Raw genomic sequence first — 23,237 nt, 5'->3', positions numbered from 1 at the left:
CCGAGGACGAGTAGAGACTTGAGGGGCAAATGTTGTCCGTATTTTCACCTCCAACATGTGGCAACCCCCAATGACTGGCTTGGATGTTCGTAGGCATCCTCGGGGCATGTTACTACCCGAGGTCTTTAGTCGGAGCAAGGGTCCTCTTAGGTGAGACCTTGCCTTTGACAGTGGATCGCGGGTGCCCTAGTAGATTACTTCCGATGTTCGTTCTTGGAGCTGGAGGTTCTCCAGCTCGGGCAGTTAAGGCGAGGGGTCTCGCCTCCCAGTCGTCTCTCAGGTTCGAGGTTCTGGTACTCAGACCTAAGATAAGGCACAACGTGTCAGAAAATGCGGGTTTTCAGAGCCAGATGATCGTCTGACAACCTTTATGGGTGTCTGACAACCTTTATGGGTGATCCATCAACAGTGTTGTCGAGTGTACGGCTCGACAATTCGCACACCCACTACGCCGCCTGACATTGATGTACTTACAACACGCCCTGACAGTACCTGGGGCATGTTCCCTATAAAATAGGTGCTTTTCGACAGTGGGCTGCACAAATCTCGTTTGAGCCATGGTCTTTATTCAATGCATCCCAATGCATTGAATTGGTATTAATCGCACAATAATGGGAAGAATGTGTATTAATTACTTATGATTAGTATTAATGACCCCAGCCTTTATAAATAGGCTTGGGAGTCTCATTGTAAAGGGTTCAACTTTTTAGAGAGAAAACACTTTGTACTCAGAGCAATCTAAACGCTGCGTGAGAATACACCATTGAAGCTTGTAATCACAAGCTTACGATCCTCTTAATACCAGAGACTCGTGAACTAGGGTTCTTTTATAACCTGAACTACGTAAAAATATTTGTGTTCTTATAGTTTATATCTTTAATCTCTCTTATTAAGGTTGATATCGAAAAATACAGTCAACAAATACATTCAATTATATTTATCTAGCAAATAATTACTAATAAGCACTAAATAATTTATTCATAAAATAAATTATTTCAAATTCTAATTCTAATGCTCTGAAATCCTCTCACTAATTAGAATAATAACATTATTCTAAAATGTAAAAATATACCAAGTATTACACATTGATGTTCCTAGCCCACCGATGTCCATTGTTGATAAAGTTTGCCATTGCCAACCGCCGTGCGTGGAGCTTGTTACACCCATTGCATTATGTCGATTTTGCCTAACACCGATGTCGATCCAAACTTGCCAAGTTGCGTCATCAATAACTCCGACCACCCATTACCATCCTTATCTCTTCAATAGTCTACCTAAAATCTAGACCTGGGTTGATCCACGTAGAACATATTTGGGTAAGAAGAAGAAGAAGAAGAAGAAGAAGAAGAAGAAGAAGAAGAAGGAGGAGTTGAGAAGGTGAAGAACACCATGGGGATACAAATCTGGATATGAAGAAATTAAGAAGAAGAGGAAGAAGAATTGGTTGAGAAGGTGAAGATGGAGGAAAAACAAATATATACCATAGTTTATTCTTTTTTCTTTTAGATTTGATTATTTATTTTGAGTTTTAAACTAAATTATAATTTATTTAACATATTTATTTGAATTTTAAATATTTTTAATGAGTTTTTGTAAATAAGTAATATAATTTTTTTTATTATTTTTAATAATGAGGAGAATTAATGAGTGACACATGTGAGCCATGTCAAGTTCATTAATTTAAGTGTTAATTTTTTTACTTAAAATACTTGAGTGTTAATAACATAAAATTTTTTGGTTATTTTTGCTACAAATATCTCATAAATTTATATATAGGTACTCTAATTTTTTTATATTACGGTATCTAATGTAGTTACACGAGATTTTCCACAAAATTTTAAGAAATTTCGAATAATTTAGGATACCAAAATCAATATTCAAATAGTTTGTTACATGTATGCTAGTTTCAATATTTATACACGAATACAATAGGCTGTTTAAATCATGATTTCAGCATAATAAATTATCAAGAGTTTTTGTAAGAAATTTTATGTAACTACATTATACACCACCATATAAATAAAAATAGAATTACAATTTGTCCATATGCTGAAAATACTAAAAATACCCTAAGATTAAAAACAATCATTTCCTAAATTGTTTTAAGATATATTTATATTGACATAAAATACATAATTTGATAGATATTCGCATCATTTTTTTTTATAAATGATTATATTTAGTTTTTTTGTGCACTTGCTGTATTAATTATGAAAATTAAATAAAACAAAATCAAAGCATCAATAGCAGGAGGGCGCGTGCGAAGTTGATATTTGACAAGTTTGCCTGGAAGGTTTGAAAATGGAAGACCTCTCACCACCAGCTCCCGCCGCCGGGAATGACTCCGCCGATTTCAAAACCCTATTTTCATTTTACTCCAATTACCTCCGCAGTCGAGCCCTCGCTTTCCTTTCCTCTCCTGCTTCCAATTTTCTCGGGAAAGTTTCCAACCTTTACCGCCAAGTTTCTCGCGCCAGATCGAGGAGACGTCGCCCGCGTCTTCCTCTTCCATTTCATTCCAAAGCTTTCGATTCGACTCTGTATGCTCACCTTTCTTCTTGCTCTCACACTTTGTGTTATAAATGCGTGCTTTTTCTATGTTTTGTTGGTGAGAGAAATTAGTCAATGAGTTGTTAGGATGTTATATTATTGTTGCTGCAGAACTAAATGAATTTAGTATATTGCTTCTCGCTTAAGCATACCACAAATGGAATCTAGGCGAGAAAACTTAGTAATGTTGATTCAGTGTGTCATTACAAGTTTGAACCAAAAACTGGGATATGGAATAATTTTTTTCATTTGCTCTCTTCGTTCCATTTGTATTCCAATTTTGTACAAACAAAACTCAAATTCAACTCGTCTTGTGACTTTTAGAAATAGTGAGAATTATTGATGGTCAAATGCCATAATCTTATATTAATGTGGTTGTGATATGTCACCATGTGAAACCATAGCCACTATACAAATAAAATGTGAAAGCAAGAGTAAATCCGTTAATGATTACTAGAGGGAAGGGGCAAGCTGTTTATAAGTTTGGTTAACGAAAACATTGACTTTATGAGCTCTAGTAGAGTGATATGAAGTATGAACTTGATTATACAGAGAAAATGTACTCTTTTGTCATGTATAATAATACACCATACTCGGTCGAGTGTCCGTGAGTAACCTGAAGTTAAGTACACATTCATTCATTGGCTTTGTAATATGGATGTAATCCTATATGCTCATTTACTTTTTCTTTCTTAATTTTTTTGGGTTGTGTTGATTAATTTTGTCACGGTCGTTAATGAGCCATATATACGATTGTTTAAGAATCGTACCAAGTGTTTCAATTGTAGGAAAATGTGCTCTTTCCTCTCATATCTAATTCCTTTGTACTTTGTTGATTCTAAAATGATATCATCATCAAAGAGTTGATTCATTTAACGTACAGGGTGAAAACAGAGGCATCTAGTGTTATTATTGTTCTGGAGGATATTTTGGAACAGATATATTTAAATTTGCATAGCATTCAGAAGAACTTGCAGTTTTGGCAATCAAGGGCAGAGGTCAGTCAATCAACTTATCTGTAAATTTTTATTTCATGTTGTAATCGAAATCAGAGGAAAGTAACTGAACTGAACAATGTGTTGTATTGATCTATCGTGTCAATAAGATTACAAGAGTTTACATATATATATAGTCCCAAGCTATTTACAGTAAAACTATCAAACTATTAACAACTTGTAACCGACTAACAACTTTAGCTAACAACAGCGAAAACAGAATAACAGATAACTAAGCTCGCTTAACAGCCCCCCTCAAACTTATCGTTGAAATTGCTTCAACTTTGAGTTTGTCTCTTAGAACTGGAAATCTGGAACTTGAGATGGCTTTTGTAAAGCAGTCAGGAATTTGATCAAAGGCAGGGACATGTCTAACATCTAACTCTCTGCTTAGAACCTTTTCTCTTACAAAATATAGATCCAACTCGATGTGCTTGGTTCAAGCATGGAGGACTGGGTTAGCAGTCAACATCATGGTACTTAGATTATCACACCAAAAAAATGGGTACTTGGCTGTAATACTTTCAACTCTTTCAGCAGAGATTTAATCCATGTAAGTTTAGTGGTGATGTTGGCAAGGCTTCGAAATTCAACCTCAATTGAGGACCTTGAAATAGTTTGTTGTTTCTTCGATTGCCAAGCTATGAGATTTGAGCCCAGGAAAATGCAATAGCCACTCGTGGACCTTCTGTCATCCGGGTCAGTCACCCAATCAACATCACAGAATCCCACTAAGTCAAGATTGTTGGACTTCTTGATATGTAGACCATGATCCACTATGCAAGATAAATACCGAAGTATTCGTTTCATTACACACCAGTGAGATTGCATAGGCGAGTGCATAAACTGACAAACTTTGTTGACACAATAAGTGATTACTGGTCTAGTGACAATGAGATATTGAAGAGCTCCTACAATGGACTTGTAGTATTGAGGGCTTTCTAGTGGTTCACTTCCAAATGCTGAGAGTCGTAGGCCTCCATTCATTGGTGTTGACTGTGGTTTGGCGTATTGCATCTTTGCTTTGGCTAGTAAATCCTTGAGGTACTTAGATTGAGATAAGAGCACACCATCACCAGTGTGAGTAACCTCAATGCCAAGGAAAAAATTAATTTCACCAAGATCTTTTCAAGCAAATGTTCTGTTCAGATAAAAAATGAGAGTAGAGATAACATGAGAACAACTACTGGTGATGAGGATGTCATCCACATATGCTAGAATGATGGTGGTGTGAGTTGGATATGCCTTAGAAACATTGTGGTGTTAGTCCGAGAAGAAACAAACCCAAAAGAGACAAGAACAACAAGAAGTTTTTCAAACCAGGCTCTTGGAGCTTGCTTTAGTCCATGTAGGGCTTTGTGAAGTTTACAAACAGCTGCTGGATTGTCTTTGTCTTCAAAGCCTGGAGGTTGACTCTGATAGACCACCTTTGACTTATGTATACACTAGGGGGGTAGGAAATGTATTGGTAAGGCTGCTGTAGGGGATAATAAGTTGGGGAGGTTAATCAAGTTGTTATGTGGGTTTGTGTGGTCTGTGGGTGAGGTACATGGTAGTAGCATGGTTATTAGAATATAACCAAGGCAGTGAGCCTTTAGGTAGTCTGTCGAGTAATTGGTGGGTGTAACCCTTTGGGGAGAGAACTAGGCTCTCGAAATCCTAGCTATCAATACAGAGGCAATCATTTTCTTTCCTATTTTCTGGCTGTTCTAACTATTTCTGCAGGGTTAACTTATCAGACTCATGTAAACTTCGCTTAGATCAACCATTTAAAAATGCATTGTTCACATCGAGTTGATGAACTGACCAACTTTTTGAGAGAGCAACAGTGAGAACTACTCTGATAGTTCCTGGCTTTACAACTGGACTGAAAGTTTCTTGATAGTCTAGACTAGCTTGTTGATGAAACCCTTTGGCCAATAAGCGTGCTTTATACTTGTTTACTGACCCATTTGGATTTTCCTTTACTTTGAAGATCCATTTACAACCTACAGATTGTCTTCCAGCAGGAAGAGAAACAAGAGTCCATGTGTTATTCTTGTAGAGAGCCTCTAGTTCTTCATGCATAGCTGAAGTCCACTTTGGATCAAGTAAGGCATCTTTGGGTGTGTTGGGAACAATAGCTGCCATGAACACCTTAGGTTTGTGAATGCCACTTTTGGAACAAGTTTGCATAGGATGAGCACTAGTGATAGTAGCAACAAGTGCTGAAGTAGTTGTGGCATTTGCATCTTTAGGAGCTGAAGAAGTACCTACACACAAGTTAGTGACTACAACAGAAGTTAGGTTAGGATTAGTTTCTGTTGTTAATGAATCAGATTTAGATATTATAGCTTGCTGGTCAAATATATGAGAAGAGTGATTCTTTGACGATGAGTGAGATAGAGTTGGTTGAATGCTGTTGGAAATGTCAGATTGTATGTTGGTGTGGTGTGATCTAGGGATTAAAGGAGGTGAAGCTGATGGTAGAGATATGAAAGGAGAGGAAAAAGTATGTATTGGAGTTTTATTGGTTTGAAAAGAAAAATAATGTTCATCAAAGATTACATCCCTTGAAAGGAATATGCGGCTATCGGTACTAAGGCACTTGTAGCCTTTATGAGCTAAACTATGCCCAATAAATGTGCATTTTTGTGATCTAAACTGAAACTTATGACGATTATAAGGTCTCAAATTGGGATAACATGTGCATCCGAACACTTTAAGTGTGGAATAGGTAGGGAGTTTATGAAAAAGAGTTTGAAAGGGTGAATGATTTTGAAGGATTGGTGTTGGCAAATGATTTATCAAGTATACAACTGTCCTAAAAGCCTCATCCCAGAATTTTAGGGGCATGTGAGCATGAGCTAAGAGGGACAAACCACTTTCAACAATGTGTCGGTGCTTTCTTTCGACAACCCCATTTTGCTTGTGTGTATGTGGGCAAGAGTATTTGTGAAGGATGCCATTTTCTAGGAAAAAATTATCATAAGCTTTGAACTCGCCCTCACTGTCATTTTGTACTGCTTTAATTTGGAGTTCAAACTGTAACTCAACCTGTTTCTTAAAGATTTGGAAAGTTTGGAAAGCTTCTGATTTTGTGCGCAAGAGATATATCCAAGTGTACCTACTGAAAGCATCCACAAAACTAATATAATATTTGTAACCACTAGATGAGACACTAGGGGAAGGACCCCAAAGAACAGTATGAATGAGTTAAAGTAGTTTTGTATAAGAACAGGAAAAGGGAAGTTTATGTGCTTTACCAAGACAATAAGCATGACAAAAATCTGAAACAATTTTATTGCTTGATTGAATATTACATTCTTTTAGTATAGTTTTAACAGTGTGAGCATATGGGTGGCCTAATCTGCTATGCCACAAGGAAAAAATGGAAGATACATTATTAGGATCACTCTTATTTGTGGTAACTAAGGCAACAAAATCATGAGAGGAATTATTACAAACAAAAGCTGGAATGGAAGTGGACGAAATCTGAGTTGAATGGTTGATAGACAAGGGAGCTGTTAGTAGGTGAATTTGGTTTTGATTGAGGACATACAACCCCTTTTCATGCTGGCCAGTAAGTATAGTCTTCTTGGTAATTTGATCATTCACAAAGCAACAATTAGCATGAAACTCAAAATACGCATTATTATCTTGAGCAAATTGAGACACTCGTTAGATTTTTTGTAATGGCAGGAACATGTAAGAAATTATTTAATACAAGAGGTTTAGAATGCAAGGGAGAAATGAAACAAGATTGACCAACATGCTTAATATCCAAACCAGAGCCATTACCAACAAGGATCTGATCCTGACTATGAACATTTGATGAATTCAAGACATTGTGAGAATTAAGAGTGAGGTGGTTGGTGGCGCTTGAGTCCGGGTACCAATTTGAATTTGCTACTGTATTTTGAGTGGCCATCATGGCCTGCATAGGACCAATAGTGTTGGCACTCGAACTAGCAAAGGTGTTGGGGCCAGTGAATGATTTGTCAAATCTGTAAAAACATTGAAGCACCACATGACCTGGTTTTTGACAAAGTTGACAAAGGGGTTTGTTGTTCCATTGGTCACCACGATTTCCATATCCACAAGATCCACCTCTAGGTTGATAGCCTCCTCATTGATCAAGATCACCTCTGGAAGCATAGCCTCCATAGCCAATTTGAGGGTTGTGGAAGAAGGGAGATCCTCCATACTGATGTGGACCATTTGGGTAGGATAATTGAGTATGACTGTGACCTCCACGAAAATTACCAGATCCACTAGTATAGCTGCCTCTTTGAGTTCCAGAAGGTTGAGAGTCACCTGCTTGGGCAGTGAGATTGGCTTCACCAACATAAATGTCAAGTTCAGTTGTAATCGTGTCATTCTGAGCATCTTGAGCCATGAGTAAGACCTCAATTTCATATACAGTATATTCTTCAGTTCGAGTGTTCACAGAGGTAATAAACACTTCAAATTCTTTGCCTAAGCCATTGAATATGGCTTCAAGATGATCAGATGCTATAACCTTATGACCAATTGAGTTAAGCAAATCAACAAGATTTTTGATCTTAAGTAAGTATTTACTGATATGTAACGAATTCTTTTTGGTAGTACGAAGTTGAGTTTTAAATTGACTTATCATTGATTTTGTTTGGGATGTGTAAAACTCTTGAAGCATCCCAAAGTTGAGCCGAAGTATCGTTGCCGACCATCTGCGTGAGAATTGGCTTAGTCATGGAGGAAAGGAGCCAGGAGAGCAGCAGTTGATCTTGAGCTTCCCAGTCAAGCCAGTCCGACGAAACACGACGACGCTCCTCATCGACGGTGGTGGTGTACTTTTGTGGCTCCGATTAAGATCTGAAATAGGATGTGAGACGATTACCTCGAACAATGGCAAGAACCTGGTGTTTCTAGGGAAGAAAGTTGTTATCATCAAGACGAATGGACAAGGCGTGCTTGAATTGAACTGAATTCTTTGATCCTGAAGCTGGAGTTGCAATAGCCGTGGCAGAAACGAAAAAAAAGGAAGAAGACGTAGGGTTCACAGGGAAGGACTAAAAATGGCTCGATACCGTGTAAACGAAATCAGAGGAAAGTAACTGAACTGAACAATGTGTTCTATTGATCTATCGTGTCAATAAGATTTCAAGAGCTTACATACATATACAGTCCCAAGCTATTTACAGTCTCGTAACCGACTAACAACTTTAGCTAACAACAGCTAAAATAGAATAACAGATAACTAAGCTCACTTAACACATGTATAAGAAAAGAAACATTTGAAAAAGTATGTCTTCTTTCATTTAGTAAATTATTTCTTGATTTTTTGTAAAGTTCATTTTTAAAGTATACATATTGTTCTTTCCTTCATCCATATTAATTCATTGTGCATAATGTCTGATTTCAGGAAACAAATGCTCGAAAGGCATATTTTATGCTGTTTGAGAGAGGGCCGCGGGCTTTATGTGATGGAACGATTCAATTGATACGTGAATCTGTTACTGAAGGTTCTTCCATGCAGCATATAAGTCATTCTGCATCTGCTCATATATCTGATCGGATAGCTGTCTTAAGTAGCTTGCAATGTTGTCTTGCCACATTTCTGGCTCAGGTTAGTTGGTTTGCTTAACCTTGTTCTTAATTGAATTGTATAAGAATGCTGGTGGTTTGACATTGCTTTTGACAAGAATTATGGGGCTCTATCTAAAACCAATTGAGTATTAGTGGAGTTACACAAGTTCTTATTAATGACTCAATATTTTTACACTTATCCCATATGGGACATCTCCCTCGAGATGACGATTTTTCGCTCACTAATCTTGAATCACCTGATCACAAGGGTTCATTTTATTGGATCTCAAGTGTCTTTTTGCATTATGCGGATCTCGTGCGAATTAGCTCATTATTTAGATCTCAAGTGTCTTGTGGCACTATGCAGATCTTAAGTTTTTTTTTTGTTTTCAAGTTGACTCACTCTTTGGATCGGTGTGGATCGAATGTCTGCTGAGGTTCCATCTAAAACCAATTGGGTATCAGTGGAGTTACTCATGTTCTTATTAATGGTTCAATATTCTTACACTTATTCCATGTGGGATACCATACTCCAATAACTTTTATCTCTGAATTTTGGGATTTTTTCGAAATTTTTGTAGAAAGAATGTTCTGATATGCGATGTTCGTATGTGTATGTATGAGAGAGACTTTGTTACTGGTATGTTTTATACATATCAATGTTTAAAATAGCACTTTAAGCTTCAAGACGTTTTGTTTTTGTGAGGCAAGGCTTATGCCTCAAGGCGCATTGAGGCGTCTCAAATATTTAATTAAAAAAATATTTTTAGAACACCTAAAGATACAAAATAAGATGAACGTGTCTTATAAAACTCAAACACTCAAACATAGAATAAGAAATGTCATAAAACTCAAACATACCATAAAATTCAAACATAAATATCTCATAAATTTCTAAAATAAAATTAATGTTGTTGATTTTAAATTTTATTGAGCCTATTTAAATCTAATTTTATTTGTTTTAAGTTTTATTGGGCCTATTTCAGATAAGTTGAGGTCTATTTAAGATCAGTTATGTTTTAATGTGATTTCAGGCCTTTTTGGGCATAAAAAAACTCATTACAAAAATACAAACCAAAGGCGTACGCCTCTCTCAATTTCCACCTCAGCTGCCCCCAAGAAGCGCCTCACTTCTACCTAGCAAGGCGCACGCCTTGATGCGTTTTTCTTTCGCCTCAAAAACGCCTTTTTAAACATTACTACATCCCAAGAATGCCCATTAGGTTCTATATGTGTGAGTGTGATTTGAGTGGGTCTTTTTTTTTTTAATAGAAACAAAACTTTATAAATAACCAGAAAGTACAAGGACAGGAAAGTTGTTGGAAAACCACAGAAACAAAGGCAACAAGACTGGGATTTACAGCAAACTATCCCAGTCTCTACACAGATCAGAGAACATTACATTTTTGGACTGTTGAACATTGTAGACCCATAAAACTACCCAATACCTAATCTTTTCCCATAAAGCCTCAACTGTAGAACTATTTCTCTCAAAGGTTTTGCTATTTCTCTCCAACCAAATAGCCCAGAAAATCGCCTTCACTGCAGTTTTCCAAAAAACAGAACCTGCCTTCTCCCTGCTTAACTTCAGTGTTTAACAAATTGATACAGTGCCTTGGCATACAACACTCCACCCTATTCATACATAGTTGTCTTTTCATCCACAGGACCATGGTTGGCTGGTTCATAATCTCCATTTTCATTTCATATGTGCATGCTCTTGCAAGTGTACATGCATTGACGCAGACGCACAAATGCACCTGCACTCAAATATATACATGATCTTTTATGTGGAATCCAAATTTTGTTGCTATTCAGTTCCATGGTTGTCTAACTCTTTTACAAGAAATATATATGAATTGCTCTCTAATGTGTTTAACTTAATTTTAATTTATTTTATATCATTCATTGTTGTTTTTCTGTAGTTTTATGTTGAAGCTGACCAGTTGGGGGAGGAGTTCTTTAATGATCCAGACAAGGCCTTGGTTTCATTATTGGTTAAAATTAATTCCTTATTTTCCAAGTTAGAAGCATCAATTAGCCGATTACATACAAAGCACCAGGTATCTATATGAAGATAAGGCCTTGGTTTATCACTATGGTCTTTGTGGTAGAAAGTTCACCTTTCTCCAATCAAATTTATCAGGGAATTGGTTCCATTTTACATATATTTTTTTTTCCTTGCTATGATTATGCAGATTGATTCGTTGATTGATGCAACCTACTCATTTCCACCACAGTTTGAGAAGCTTGAAGAAGTTAATCAAGAAGGTCCTCTATGGACAGATTTCAAAATCAAGAATGCTATTAACTTGGTTTATCAAAATTTAAACAAGTTGGAGTCTTACATATCTTTTATTGTAAGAGCTTGTGCCATTGTTTATGTTCTTTGTTCCATGATTATTGCAGGATTTGATATGTTTGTCGACTTAAAATCTGTACTTTATAAAAAGCATCTATGTTTTTTTTTTAAATCATGTGTATTAGGTTTTTGCCATGTCAACGTATCATGCTGAAATAAGATAGTAACAAAATGTAGTTGGATGTATGTTAATGTATTAGTCTGATAGTGGTCAACTCAGTCTTTTACTGCAACTACACGTTGGATGTTATAACCTGTTGAATCTGTTTGTGTGTGTTCTTTAATAGAATATATCTTATATATATATAAATTTATTATCTGGTTACTAACTTGTGTATGCATATTTTGTGGCTACCATCACTTGGATTTGGACGGTTTGTTTTGTTGCAGGCAATGAACTTTCAACCTAAAGACATGTATTATTAGAAGCCTTGCCATTGACACTTTTGTTTTTTGATCAGGTTCTCAAACATCAGAAACCAAGAAAAGTAACTCAATACTGGATTCATTATGCATGTGGTGCAGTTGGTCTCTCTGTTTGTTCTATGTGGCTCCTAAAACATAGCAGTCTAATGGGAAGTTCTGACATAAACAATTGGATACGTGAAGCAAAGGATTCTACAGTGAGCTTTTTCAATGACCACGTGGAGCAACCGGTATGGTCTTCTCATTTGTTGTGCCTTAATTTTTCTGTTATCTTTTGCGTAGTGGCTTGATGCTAGTTGGCCAATAGATTGCTAACTTAGCGTTAAGTTTTCTCAATCAACTAAAAATATTTGGTGTCAAAGCTAAAAAAAAACGTTAATGAAAATATTGATACATTGATCTGAACATGTAAATATTGATTGGAAAATAATATTTATATAGGTTTTAACCTACCTACATTGCACAGAACCGTAAACTTAAACTACCTACACCTCATATCGTAGCTGTTCTTTGTTTTGGTTTTCTAGATTATATACATCGTTTTGTTAACAAAACACTCTTGACTACACTAACAGTTTGGCACATTCTTTTTCTTTAAAATCTTTCAAACCACAACTTGCTTACGCAAAGTTTCCTTGCATGTGATGTAGTTTTATTTCAAATCTAAATCAAGAGTAAGCTCACCTGGAGATATACATATATAACTTTTTTCTTTTTTTTTTTTTAATTTTTTTTAAATTGGACTCCTTGTCTAACCCTACAATATTCGAGGAATAAGAAATTATAGCAATTGCTATGTAGGTACATAGAAAGGAGCAAGCCACAGGCCTCACTGCTTGAGCTACCCATCTTGGGTCAAAAAATATGTAGAAATAATTTGAATTATTACAGCTAAGCTAAGGTGTAATTAATGTAAATTAGTTTATATCTAGAATATTCCTTTGTACTCAACTTATTTAAAGGTTATTCCTTTAGAAGTAAAATTAACAATCAAGAGTATATTTTTCCACACGGTATCAAAGCTTAAAAATTGAGAATTTTTTCCAAATTAGGCTTATTTTTCCGCCTTATCTTCAAAAATTAAGGTTTGGCACTCTTAGGTTCAACCTTAGAAAACTATTTTGGAGTTGTTTTCTCTTCTCACCTCCACCACAGAGAGATTGCTCAGCCTCTGGTCAACAAAACCCCGGCGTCCACCTTCCGGATCACCGGAGAATAATGTTCACGCGTGGTACTGTTCACAGATTTTTTTTTTCTTCCCAGCTAGCACCTTTCCTCTGATTTTCAACGGTTCTGGGCTCTATCAACTGATTTCTCTGTTGCACCACTTCCCAATCCTCTCCTCATCGTCTCATCATCTTCTTGCACTTGCTGTTTTTTTTTGGGTTTGTTCAGTTGTTTTTTTTTCCTTTCTGACCATTGAAAATCGACCATGGTCACTTCTCCAATTGATCTCAACACCACTTGTGATAATTCCACCATCATTGAAATCTCAAAAACGCTCTTTGAGGTTGTTACCCATCACTTTGAACAGCCTAATCTTCACCACTCAGCTGCTAAAAACAATTTTAAAGGGCGCCCTTTCACCACAGATCAGATTGTTCCACTCCATAGGTTTGCTCAAGTCAACTTCCGCACCAGATTTGAACTCTCTGGGATTTTTCTCCACTCCAAACACTTCTGCTGCGTTTAATGCTCAAACTTTGCCGGGATCGTCGACTTTGGCGCATCTGACCACATGACTGGTCAATCTCATCAGCTCATTACTTATAGTCCTTGTCTAGGTACTAGTAAAATAAAAATTGCTAATGGCTCTATATCAACTGTGGCTGGTAAAGGTTTCGTTTATCTATCTCCTCTCCTTACTCTTAAAGATGTCCTCCATGTGCCAAATCTATCTTGTAATCTCTTCTCAATTAGCAAAATTACCCTTGATCAAGGTTGTATTGCAAAATTCTCACCCTTACATTGTGATTTCCAAGAATTGTCCTCGGGGAAGACGATTGGAAGTACGAGAGAATGTAGCGAGCAGTACTACTTTGATGTTGACCCTTCATCTGCTCAAGGTAATAAAAGGCTGCATTCTGTTTGTACTACTTCTAATATTGATATTATGAGATGACATTATTGATTAGGACATCCTAGTTTTTCCTATCTGAAACATCTGTTTCTTAGTCTGTTTAAAAACAAACACTTGAACATGTTCCAATGTGAATTGTGTCAATTTGCAAAACATACTCGAAGTGTTTTTTCGTTCTCCCCCCTATAAGGCATCTCATCCTTTCGCTCTCATTCATAGTGACATGTGGGGGCCATCCAGGGTTACAAATATCTCTAATACTCGCTGGTTTATATCTTTTATAGACGATCCTACTCATTTAACTTGGGTGTTTCTTTTAAAAGACAAATCTGATGCCGCTGCCACCTTCAAAAAATTTCATTCAATGATTAAAAATCAATTTCAAGCTAATCTCCAAGTTCTGCACACTGATAATGGTACAGAATATTTTAATTCCATCTTAGGTAATTATCTTATCTCTAATGACATTGTCCATCAAAGTTCATCTGTTCGTACTCCCCAACAAAATGAGATTGCTGAAAGGAAAAATCGACATCTGTCGGAAGTTGTTAGGGCTCTCATGTTTACTACTTCTGTTCCTAAGATTTTTTGGGGAGAAGCTATTTTGACAGCAGCTTATTTAATTAATAGAATGCCTTCTCGTGTCTTACACTATCAAAGTCCAATATCTTCTCTTCTTAAGATTTATCCTCAGACTCACACTCTCAGATATTCCACTAAAAACGTTTGGTTGTACAGCCTATGTTCATGTTTTAGGACCTAATCATACCAAACTTGATCCTCGTTGTCAAAAGTGTATTTTCCTTGGGTATTCTTCCACCAAAAAGGGTTACAAATGTTACAACCCTCTCACTCGTCGCCTTAGTGTCTCATCAGATGTCACATTCAATGAAGAGCAACCTTTTTATCCCAACACTTCACTTCAGGGAAGGATTGTTAAGAATACTCACTGCTGGGATACCTGTTCACCAATGATAGGACCTGAGTTCAATCCACCCATTGAATCTAATCCACCAACTGAGTCTAGTCCGCCAATTGAGTCTAACTCTGTGCTAAATTCTGAACAAAACACTTTTGAAATGGAAAAGACAGACCAAATAAATTCAGAAAAAGAGTTGTTGGTTTATACTAGACGACGGGACAAACATCAAGTAATACCGCCAGCTACGGATCTCGTCTCCCATGAGTCTGGATCAGTGACAAATCCCAATGTAAGTGATTCGTTGAGTCCAATTTCATTTGATTCTAATCCTAGTTCAAGTGTGATAGAATCAGATCTGCCCATTGCAAAAAGGGAGTGGGGAATTGTACTTTACATCCTATATCTAAGTATGGGTGTTATAGCAGACTCACACCAAAATTCAGAGCCTTTGCTGCCAAAATTGAGGAGACAATTATTCCAAAGAATATTGATGAAGCCTTGTCCATTCCTGAGTGGAAGAAAGAGGTTGAAGAAGAAATAGGGGTGTTGGAAAAAAATGCTACCTGAAAAGTAGTTGCTGAGTCAAAAGACAAACATGTTGCAGGATGCAAGTGGGTATTCACAGTGAAATACAAAGCTAATGGTACTATAGAAAGATACAAGGCGAGACTGGTTGCAAAGGGGTTCACTCAAACTTATGGGGTGGACTACATTGAGACATTAGCACCAGTGGCAAAACTAAACACAGTAAGAATTCTCCTATCAATAGCTGCTAATCTTGATTGGCCATTGCAGTAACTTGATATTAAGAACGCCTTTCTAAAAAAAAATTTAGAGGAAGAGGTCTATATGAAGATTCCTCCTGGTCTCGGAAGGAAAATATGGAAAAGAAACATGTCACTTAAAGAAATCTCTCTATGGCTTGAAATAATCACCATGAGCATGGTTTGAGAGGTTCAATCAAGTGATCAAGAAGCATGGGTACAAACAAAGTCAGTCGGATCATACTCTATTCTTCAAACATTCACAAGATGGTAAGATTGTAATTCTTATTATCTATGTTGATGATATGATTCTAATTGGAAATGACCTTAATGGAATGGAGGAGCTTAAAAGACTACTAGCCCAAGAATTTGAGGTAAAAGATCTTGGTCAGATGAGATACTTTCTGGGTATGGAGTTTGCAAGAACCAAGCAGGGGATTTCAGTCTCTCAACGTAAGTATGTTATTGATCTACTCAAAGAGACTGGTATGCTCGGATGTAAACCAGCAGCAACCAGTGGAACCCAAAGGGAAGTACAAGAAGAAAGAAAAGGAGAAACCTATAGACAAAGGGATGTATCAACGACTAGTGGGAAAATTGGTCTATTTGTCTCACACCAGACTTGACATTGCTTTTGTAGTTAGCTTGGTCAGTTAGTATATGCACAACCTTTTTGAAGAACACTTGGAGGCAGTTTACAGGATATTACGGTATCTAAAGAAGACACTTGGAAAAGGTCTATTGTTCAGAAAAAATGGAGAAAGAGGCATAGAAGCTTTCACTGATGCAGACTGGGCAGGTTCAATTGAGGACAGAAGATCAACATCTGGATATTGTACCAAGGTATGGGGAAACCTTGTAACTTGGAGAAGCAAGAAACAACCTGTTGTTTCATGTAGCAGTGCTGAAGCTGAGCTTAGAGCTCTTGCTCAAGGAGTATGTGAATTGATCTGGATCAAACGAGTTTTTGAAAAACTACAACTTCAAAGAGCGAATCCTTTGAAACTATACCGTGACAATAAATCAGCTATTAATATAGCACACAATCCGGCTCATCATGATAGAACCAAATATGTGGAGGTGGACCGTCATTTCATAAAAGAAAAAATTGAAGAAAAAAGAACTGTGTCGTTTATGTGCCAAGCAAACAACAAGCTGCTGATTTGCTAACAAAATGATTATCAAAAGAAAGCTTTGATGAGCAAGTGTGCAAGCTGGGCATGTGGGACTTGTATGCACCAACTTGAGGGAGGGTGTAGAAATAATTTGAATTATTACTTAGTATTTTACAGCTAAGGTGTAATTAATGTAAATTAGTTTATACCTAGAATATTTCTTTGTACTCAGCCTATTTAAATGATATTCCTTTAGAAGTAAAAATAACAATCAAGAGTATATTTTTCCACATAATATATAGGGCTAGACTGTGGGGAAAAACAACTATAGTTGTGAGGAAAAGCAGTAGCTCTGCTGTGGGGAAAAATTGCTAAGTGTTTGGTAAATTATAAATTTTAAAGTGCTGTAAGTTGGAAAAGCTGTAACAAGAGTGTTTAGTAAACTATATAATTAAAGTGTTGTTAAATATTAAAAGACCAAAATAGATGTCATATTTATTATATTTTATTAAAATAAATTCACATACTAAATAAATTTCAATATAAATATTGCATTTCTTTAAACATGTTACAATTAAAATATGTTTTCGATAAGACACTAATAAAGTGATCATCAACAAAAATGTTATATTATATAATATGCACATATAATTGTATATATATATATTATAACTAGTCGGTGTAGCCAAAATTCTAATTATAATGATAGTAGTATAATAATCTCCTCATGATGTAATCATAAATATATAAAATTTAAGTTATGCAAAACTCACTTTTTATGTTTGTAATTACATATTGAATAAACTGTAAATTAAAAATACTATGAGATGCAAAAATAATATTATAGTGTTTAAATAAAATCTATATTAAACATTTAAAAACAATATCTCTATATTAATGTTATTTGTTAATATAAAATTAATAAAATAAAAAATATTTAAAAATGAACAAAATAAATATATTTAAAATTTAAATATTGTTTATGTTATTATTATATTAATTTATCTTAAATATTTTAATTTGGATTAATATATAATAAATAAGTAAATATATTTAGATAAAAATATTTATTATTGAGTTTTTTCTAAAAACAAAAAGTAGTTTTTAGAAAAAACTAAAAGCTAGGTTGTGCCAGCTTTAGCTTTTATCTGTAGTTTCTGCATAAATTTTCAATAAACTGCTTTATGACGGTTTACCAAACACTTTTATTGCACAACTTTTTTAGAAAGTAGCTTATAGCTTTTCTAAAAACTGGACCAAACTGGCCCATAATCAATAACCAATTTTAAGAAATTACTCTCATTTATGTAATTTTAATGATGAAAGAAATGATGATATGGGTCCTAGAGATTATGCTGACTTTGATTTTTTTTCTTTAATAATATAGAAAATGTCATCTCTTGTTAATTTCAGTACCTAATTTAAGCAAATATATCTCTCATTTCATATATGTATGTATATTATATCTAAAACATGAGTCATTTAACTCATTTTTTTTCCTCAGCTTCTGTCTATTAGAGATGAACTTTTTGAGACGTTTAGAAAGAGGCACAAAGGAATGATGGATCTTGAAGAAGTACATTTGACTTCCAGTTCGCTACACAGGTTGTTTATGTATTATTTTTTGAGTTCACCTTTGTATAGTTAGTGCTAGACAGTAGATTGTAGCATTTTCTGTTGGTTTTAATGAAAAAAAGTAAGAGTAAATTAGGGAATTTGTCCAGTTTGATGTTCTATATTTTTATATTCTGGTTAACAAATTTGTGTTGTGCTTTTGGTACGTAATTTCTATGCCTGAAGGAAAACGTGGAAAGATGTCCCCTAAAGGATATAGGGAGCTTCTTTGATGTCTAGTGGTTTTACACATTTGAAGCATATGTTTCAACTATGTAGGCTGAATTCTTGGACAAAATTGTCCTCATATTTTTTTAATCTGAAGTACAAAAATGATCAACTTTTAACACCTCACGACACTAGGTTTTTACCAAGCTTGAGTTCAATGCTTATTCTAACCTATATTAATTTAAAAATTTTGAACTGGTCTACTTTGCTAATTTAGTGTTTAATTAATTGGAATATGTATCTTATTCCTAATCTGGATCCTGCCATTGTACCATTTCCAGGATTCCAGCATAAACTATGTGTGCATCTATACTAAACATATAAAAATCTTGTGTATGTCGACCCTTTAATTCCCACCACGAAACCTTGTCAAGAATTGTGGCATTTCTTTCTATATTTAAATTGAGAAGTGACTGCTTTATATCCTTGTTGCCAAAAGAATTACATCCTTAAAAAGGGACCAGTTGATATTCTTACATTTGTTGTATTTATTGCATTTTTCTTCTACATGCTCCAATATAATTCCCTAGCTTCTGTAGAGGATGCACAGAAGCACATCGAACTTTCATTATTAATTTTTATTAAAGTTGGGCTTCTCATTTAGTTTCTTTTATTCCTTTTAGTTAAAAGTAGCTAGATTGTTGGGGTGTTGATCTCCATTTAAAATATACCTGCTGTTTATTTGCAGGATGTTATTAGCTTTTAGTGAGCAGATAAAAGGTAGTAAGTTACCAGAGAATGCATCAGATCAGGAAATGCTTGAAATAGTTATGGCCAGGTAGGTCTCACTTTGTAACTTAAATGAAGTTGTGGCATTGTGTGCTAGTGATGAGTTGTTTACTTGTGCCAGTTACAGTAATATATTGAGCTATGTACACAACTTAGTGCCTTCCAAAAGTTTGACTTGAGAGGTTTGTGGTTTTCTGTATATAGGTATGAAACGGAACTTATGCATCCCATTCAGAACCTTCTTAATGGAGAGCTGGCTCGTGCTCTGCTCATCCAGGTAATTATGATTTTTGATGTCACTGTGGTTTATGATGCATCTGTATTATGTTGTTTTATATTATTATTTTTGCATTACAGGTTCAGAAGTTAAAATTGGACATTGAGACGTGAGTTTCACTTTGGTAGATAATAAAAGAATTCAATTACTCAGTTTTTTTTCTCCCCTTAGTTGCTTAATGTTATTTTATATGCAGGGCGATGCTTGAACTCAACCAGATTCTCAGGGCAAATGAGATAAACTTTGCTATATTAGCTGCATTACCCGCATTTTTTCTGTCTCTTCTTCTGCTGATGTTAGTGCGTGCATGGTATACACAGGTAGATTACACAAAACTTCTCTAATTGTTCTTGCCACTTGCAGCTAGCATCCATTTTCAGAGTTTAATTGATGGAATAAATTGGACAATCTAAAACCATCTAATTTGGCATTGAAAGCAATGTTAAATGTTACCCAAAGAAAATTTTACTTAATTAGTATCGGAACAACTTTCCTATTCCATATCTTCTGCCCTTCTCGAATATTTTGATTTTTACTAATAAAGTTTTACTTCTGTGAAAATTTTAAAAATTGTGACTACATGTCACATAAAGTGCATAATATGTTTATTGATTGATTACCAGTTATTCTAAATACCTAAGCAGCTTACACAGAAAAAAAGGTTCTGTTGAACTTGTTGGATTTTAGTTTTTGTTAAAAAAAACTATATATCCTAGAGGTTGTTATTGAGAACCTTACACGTGTCCTTTTTAAAAAAAATGTGCTCCTTATCTTTCTGTTTTGGAAGGATCTCTTTTTAACAAAATTGCTTAGTTTCTTTCTTATAAATAAATGTGTGTGCGCGGCTTTTCTGTCTGAAAGTAAAATGGAACGTTATTCTCTGTTTTACCTCTTTAATGTTGTCTGACGAATTTCCTGTTTCTGTGACATTTAGTTTGGGTTTTGTTGCTGCTGCTATGTACTGCTGTCATTCTAGTCTCAAATGCTTTTTTCAAGTTGCACTAGTCTCTTCAAGCCATTTCTACAATTTTTTGATCTAGTTATGTAACCAGGATCCTTCTGAAAAATGTGATATTTTGCCTAAATGTTCTATTAATGTGTCTTTCATGAATTTTATCTTTTTTCCCTGACAGAAGGATTGTTTTTAAAATATTTTCAAAATATTTCGTTGGCTGTCGATGTCATTTTCCAAGATCATATGCCCAAATTCAACAATTTCATAAAGCGGAAACATTTTATTGTTTTTGACTTTCGTATCTAAAGCAACAAAATAGAATGGTTGTACTAGTGATGCAGTTTGGCTTTCTTCTTTCCCCTTGCGAGGCAAGAAACGAGCCACTATGATGGATAGATAAATCTAAAGTTTGCTTGTACTCAGCTTTTTTCTGAACGTTCAGATAGATGTTGTATACGTTGAAAAATTACTAGATGGAAAATGGGAAGTTAAAATGAACTTAATGGGAACTCTCTTGTTTTATAATTGTTTCTGGTGACCAGCTACATAGACTTGTAATTGCTTTCTGTTCAGGATACTAGAGCAGAAGGAAGAGGAAGAATTTCTCGCATCCAGAGAAGGTTACTTGTTGTTGAGGTTGAGAAAAGAATCATGCTGTATCAATCTTTTCTTGACCAAGGGCTGGTGAGAAGCTAAATTGAACTTTCATTCATACAATTTACAATTTTACTTCGTTTCAAATGTCAAAAATCTGTTTATTTGTGTTTTGCTCTTGATAACAAATCCAAAGGCTTCTTCTTATGAGCAAACGTGATTTTCTTAAATGATATATAATACATTTATGTAAGGTGGTTTGCTTTGCAAATTAGATTGTTTAAACCTATTTTTCTTGGAACTGTGAGATGGGCTGCCTTGGCTCTAAATATAGGTTTCCTCTAGCGATTTATTTAAACAACTAATTTAATTGCAATTTTGGAGGATAAGAGGATCTGGATTCCTGACAATAGCGGTGTTTTCAATTGCAAGACAGCCTTTCATAGTTTGAGCTACGCTCATTTAGGCACAAAGGTGTCTTGGGCTAAGAGGTTATGGAAGAGTGCTGTTTCTTCGAAAGTTAAAGTGTTTGGTTGGCTGCTATTCTTGGATAAGTTAAATGTCAATGATAATTTGCAAAGGAAATGACCTTTTCAGTTGTTGTCGCCCAATTGGTGTGTTTGCTGTAAGAATGAGGGTGAGTCAGTGAGTCATTTATTCATGGAGTGCTCTTTCTCCGGGGCATTGTGGGTAAAGTGCATAATGAGTTCGGGTTCTCTTGGAGTATGCCTTCATCATGTTCTCAATTGTTTTTAAGTCAGTTAGAGGGAGGAAAAAGGAAGACCCGTTTATGGCAAAGTACTGTGTTGGGCACTTTTTGGGCAATTTGGTTGGAGAGAAATAGTAGAATTTTTGAAGGGTCTTCCTGTTTTGTGTACTCTCTTTGGGATGAAATTAAGTTCTGGGTTGCAACGTGGGTGTATAGATCGAAAGGTTTTGAGGGAGTTTATTTTTTGGATTTGTGTAGGGAGTGGGCGTTTTTGTGGTAGTAAATTATTTCTGGTTTTACCACGGTATTCCTCCGCCATAAGTGAGAGTTCTTAATGTTATTGAGTAGAGGTCTCCTTCGACCTCTGTCTCTTTTTTTTTTTTAAAAAACAACTAATTTAATTCAATTTGCTAAAATATTTAACATGTTAGTTTTTAACCATTTCATAGCGCTCTGTTTTTAGATTCTTAAAAACCTGTGTAAACAAAAGGGCATAAACATGATTGCTCATGATTTTACAGGAAAATGATGCGCAATGCATGCTTGGTTTGATGTTGTATAGTCTGGATCGCCTATACCGTGCTGTGGAGAGGCATGCGAAAGCAAGTGGTGAATGGCAGTGGTTAGTTTTAAACAGTTTTATCAACGTATTTTAATCAAGTAATTTAAGCATTGCTTGCCAACATTAAAGAGTGAAATGAGTAGCATAGATGTTCTCAAGAAACATCTCTAGAGGAGCTCCACCGTTCACATCACATCTAACTACAAAAATATTGACAAGCTAAGCCATATATATTCGATATAATTGTGTGTTTATTAGAAAGAAAGACTTTTTAATTTTTAAAATTTTGTTTTTTAGAAGAAAGAAAGATCTTAAAATGATAAAAACATGACTTGGACAAAACTAATGAGTGGTATTATTTGAAACAGCTTAAAGGAAGACATTCTTGACTTGGGAAAGCCTGATCTTCAAACTGGGTATAAGCTCACTGTGACATCACGCATGGGACGGATGTATGAATGTTTGCTTCCTTCACTGAAACGTCAGTAGTTTCTCCTTTTCTCTTCTCTCACTATTTTTTTTTGTTGGGAGGGGACCCCTCTACCTAATGGAAATTTTCACCGTAAAATGCACCAAACCACAGTTCTGTAAGGACTCCAAAACATTTTTGACCATCATAATGATCAAAGCCACCAACAATTTCACATTTTGAATCTCTCTCTCTCTCGCTCGTGTAACTTTGGTTGTTTTAGTGCAATGCTTAAGCAAAAGTTGGATCTGAAATTCATTGCGAACCAGTGTTACAGGTAATCAAAGCCAAAGGTATACTTTAAATTTGTTGTAATTGTTTGGTATAGTATTAAAGAGG

General features: G+C 35.4%; 1 protein-coding gene across 1 annotated transcript; it reads left to right on the top strand.

Moving 5' to 3' along the window:
- Positions 1-2,100: 2,100 nt before the first annotated feature.
- Positions 2,101-23,082, top strand: LOC133788771 (protein DGS1, mitochondrial). The gene is made up of 14 exons (XM_062226369.1): positions 2,101-2,540; positions 3,434-3,548; positions 8,929-9,132; positions 11,018-11,155; positions 11,291-11,452; positions 11,916-12,110; positions 18,266-18,366; positions 19,292-19,381; positions 19,537-19,609; positions 19,690-19,718; positions 19,806-19,929; positions 21,138-21,248; positions 22,389-22,489; positions 22,798-23,082. Exons 1-14 carry the CDS (start codon positions 2,302-2,304, stop codon positions 22,916-22,918), a joined length of 1,803 nt encoding a protein of 600 aa, XP_062082353.1. The 5' UTR covers positions 2,101-2,301; the 3' UTR covers positions 22,919-23,082.
- The last annotated feature ends 155 nt before the right edge of the window (positions 23,083-23,237 follow it).

The sequence above is a fragment of the Humulus lupulus genome, chromosome 7 (genome assembly GCF_963169125.1).
Source record: "Humulus lupulus chromosome 7, drHumLupu1.1, whole genome shotgun sequence".
NCBI lineage: Eukaryota > Viridiplantae > Streptophyta > Magnoliopsida > Rosales > Cannabaceae > Humulus > Humulus lupulus.
Note: the sequence above shows the minus strand (reverse complement) of the source record. Positions and strands in the feature narration are given on the sequence as shown.

Bases quoted from the DNA above. Each gene is read 5' to 3' on its own strand.
- LOC133788771 (XM_062226369.1), top strand. From the start codon at position 2,302: ATGGAAGACCTCTCACCACCAGCTCCCGCCGCCGGGAATGACTCCGCC. The intron at 18,367-19,291 runs GTTGTTTATGTA...GTTTATTTGCAG, and splicing joins ACTTCCAGTTCGCTACACAG to GATGTTATTAGCTTTTAGTG. The intron at 19,382-19,536 runs GTAGGTCTCACT...TTCTGTATATAG, and splicing joins CTTGAAATAGTTATGGCCAG to GTATGAAACGGAACTTATGC.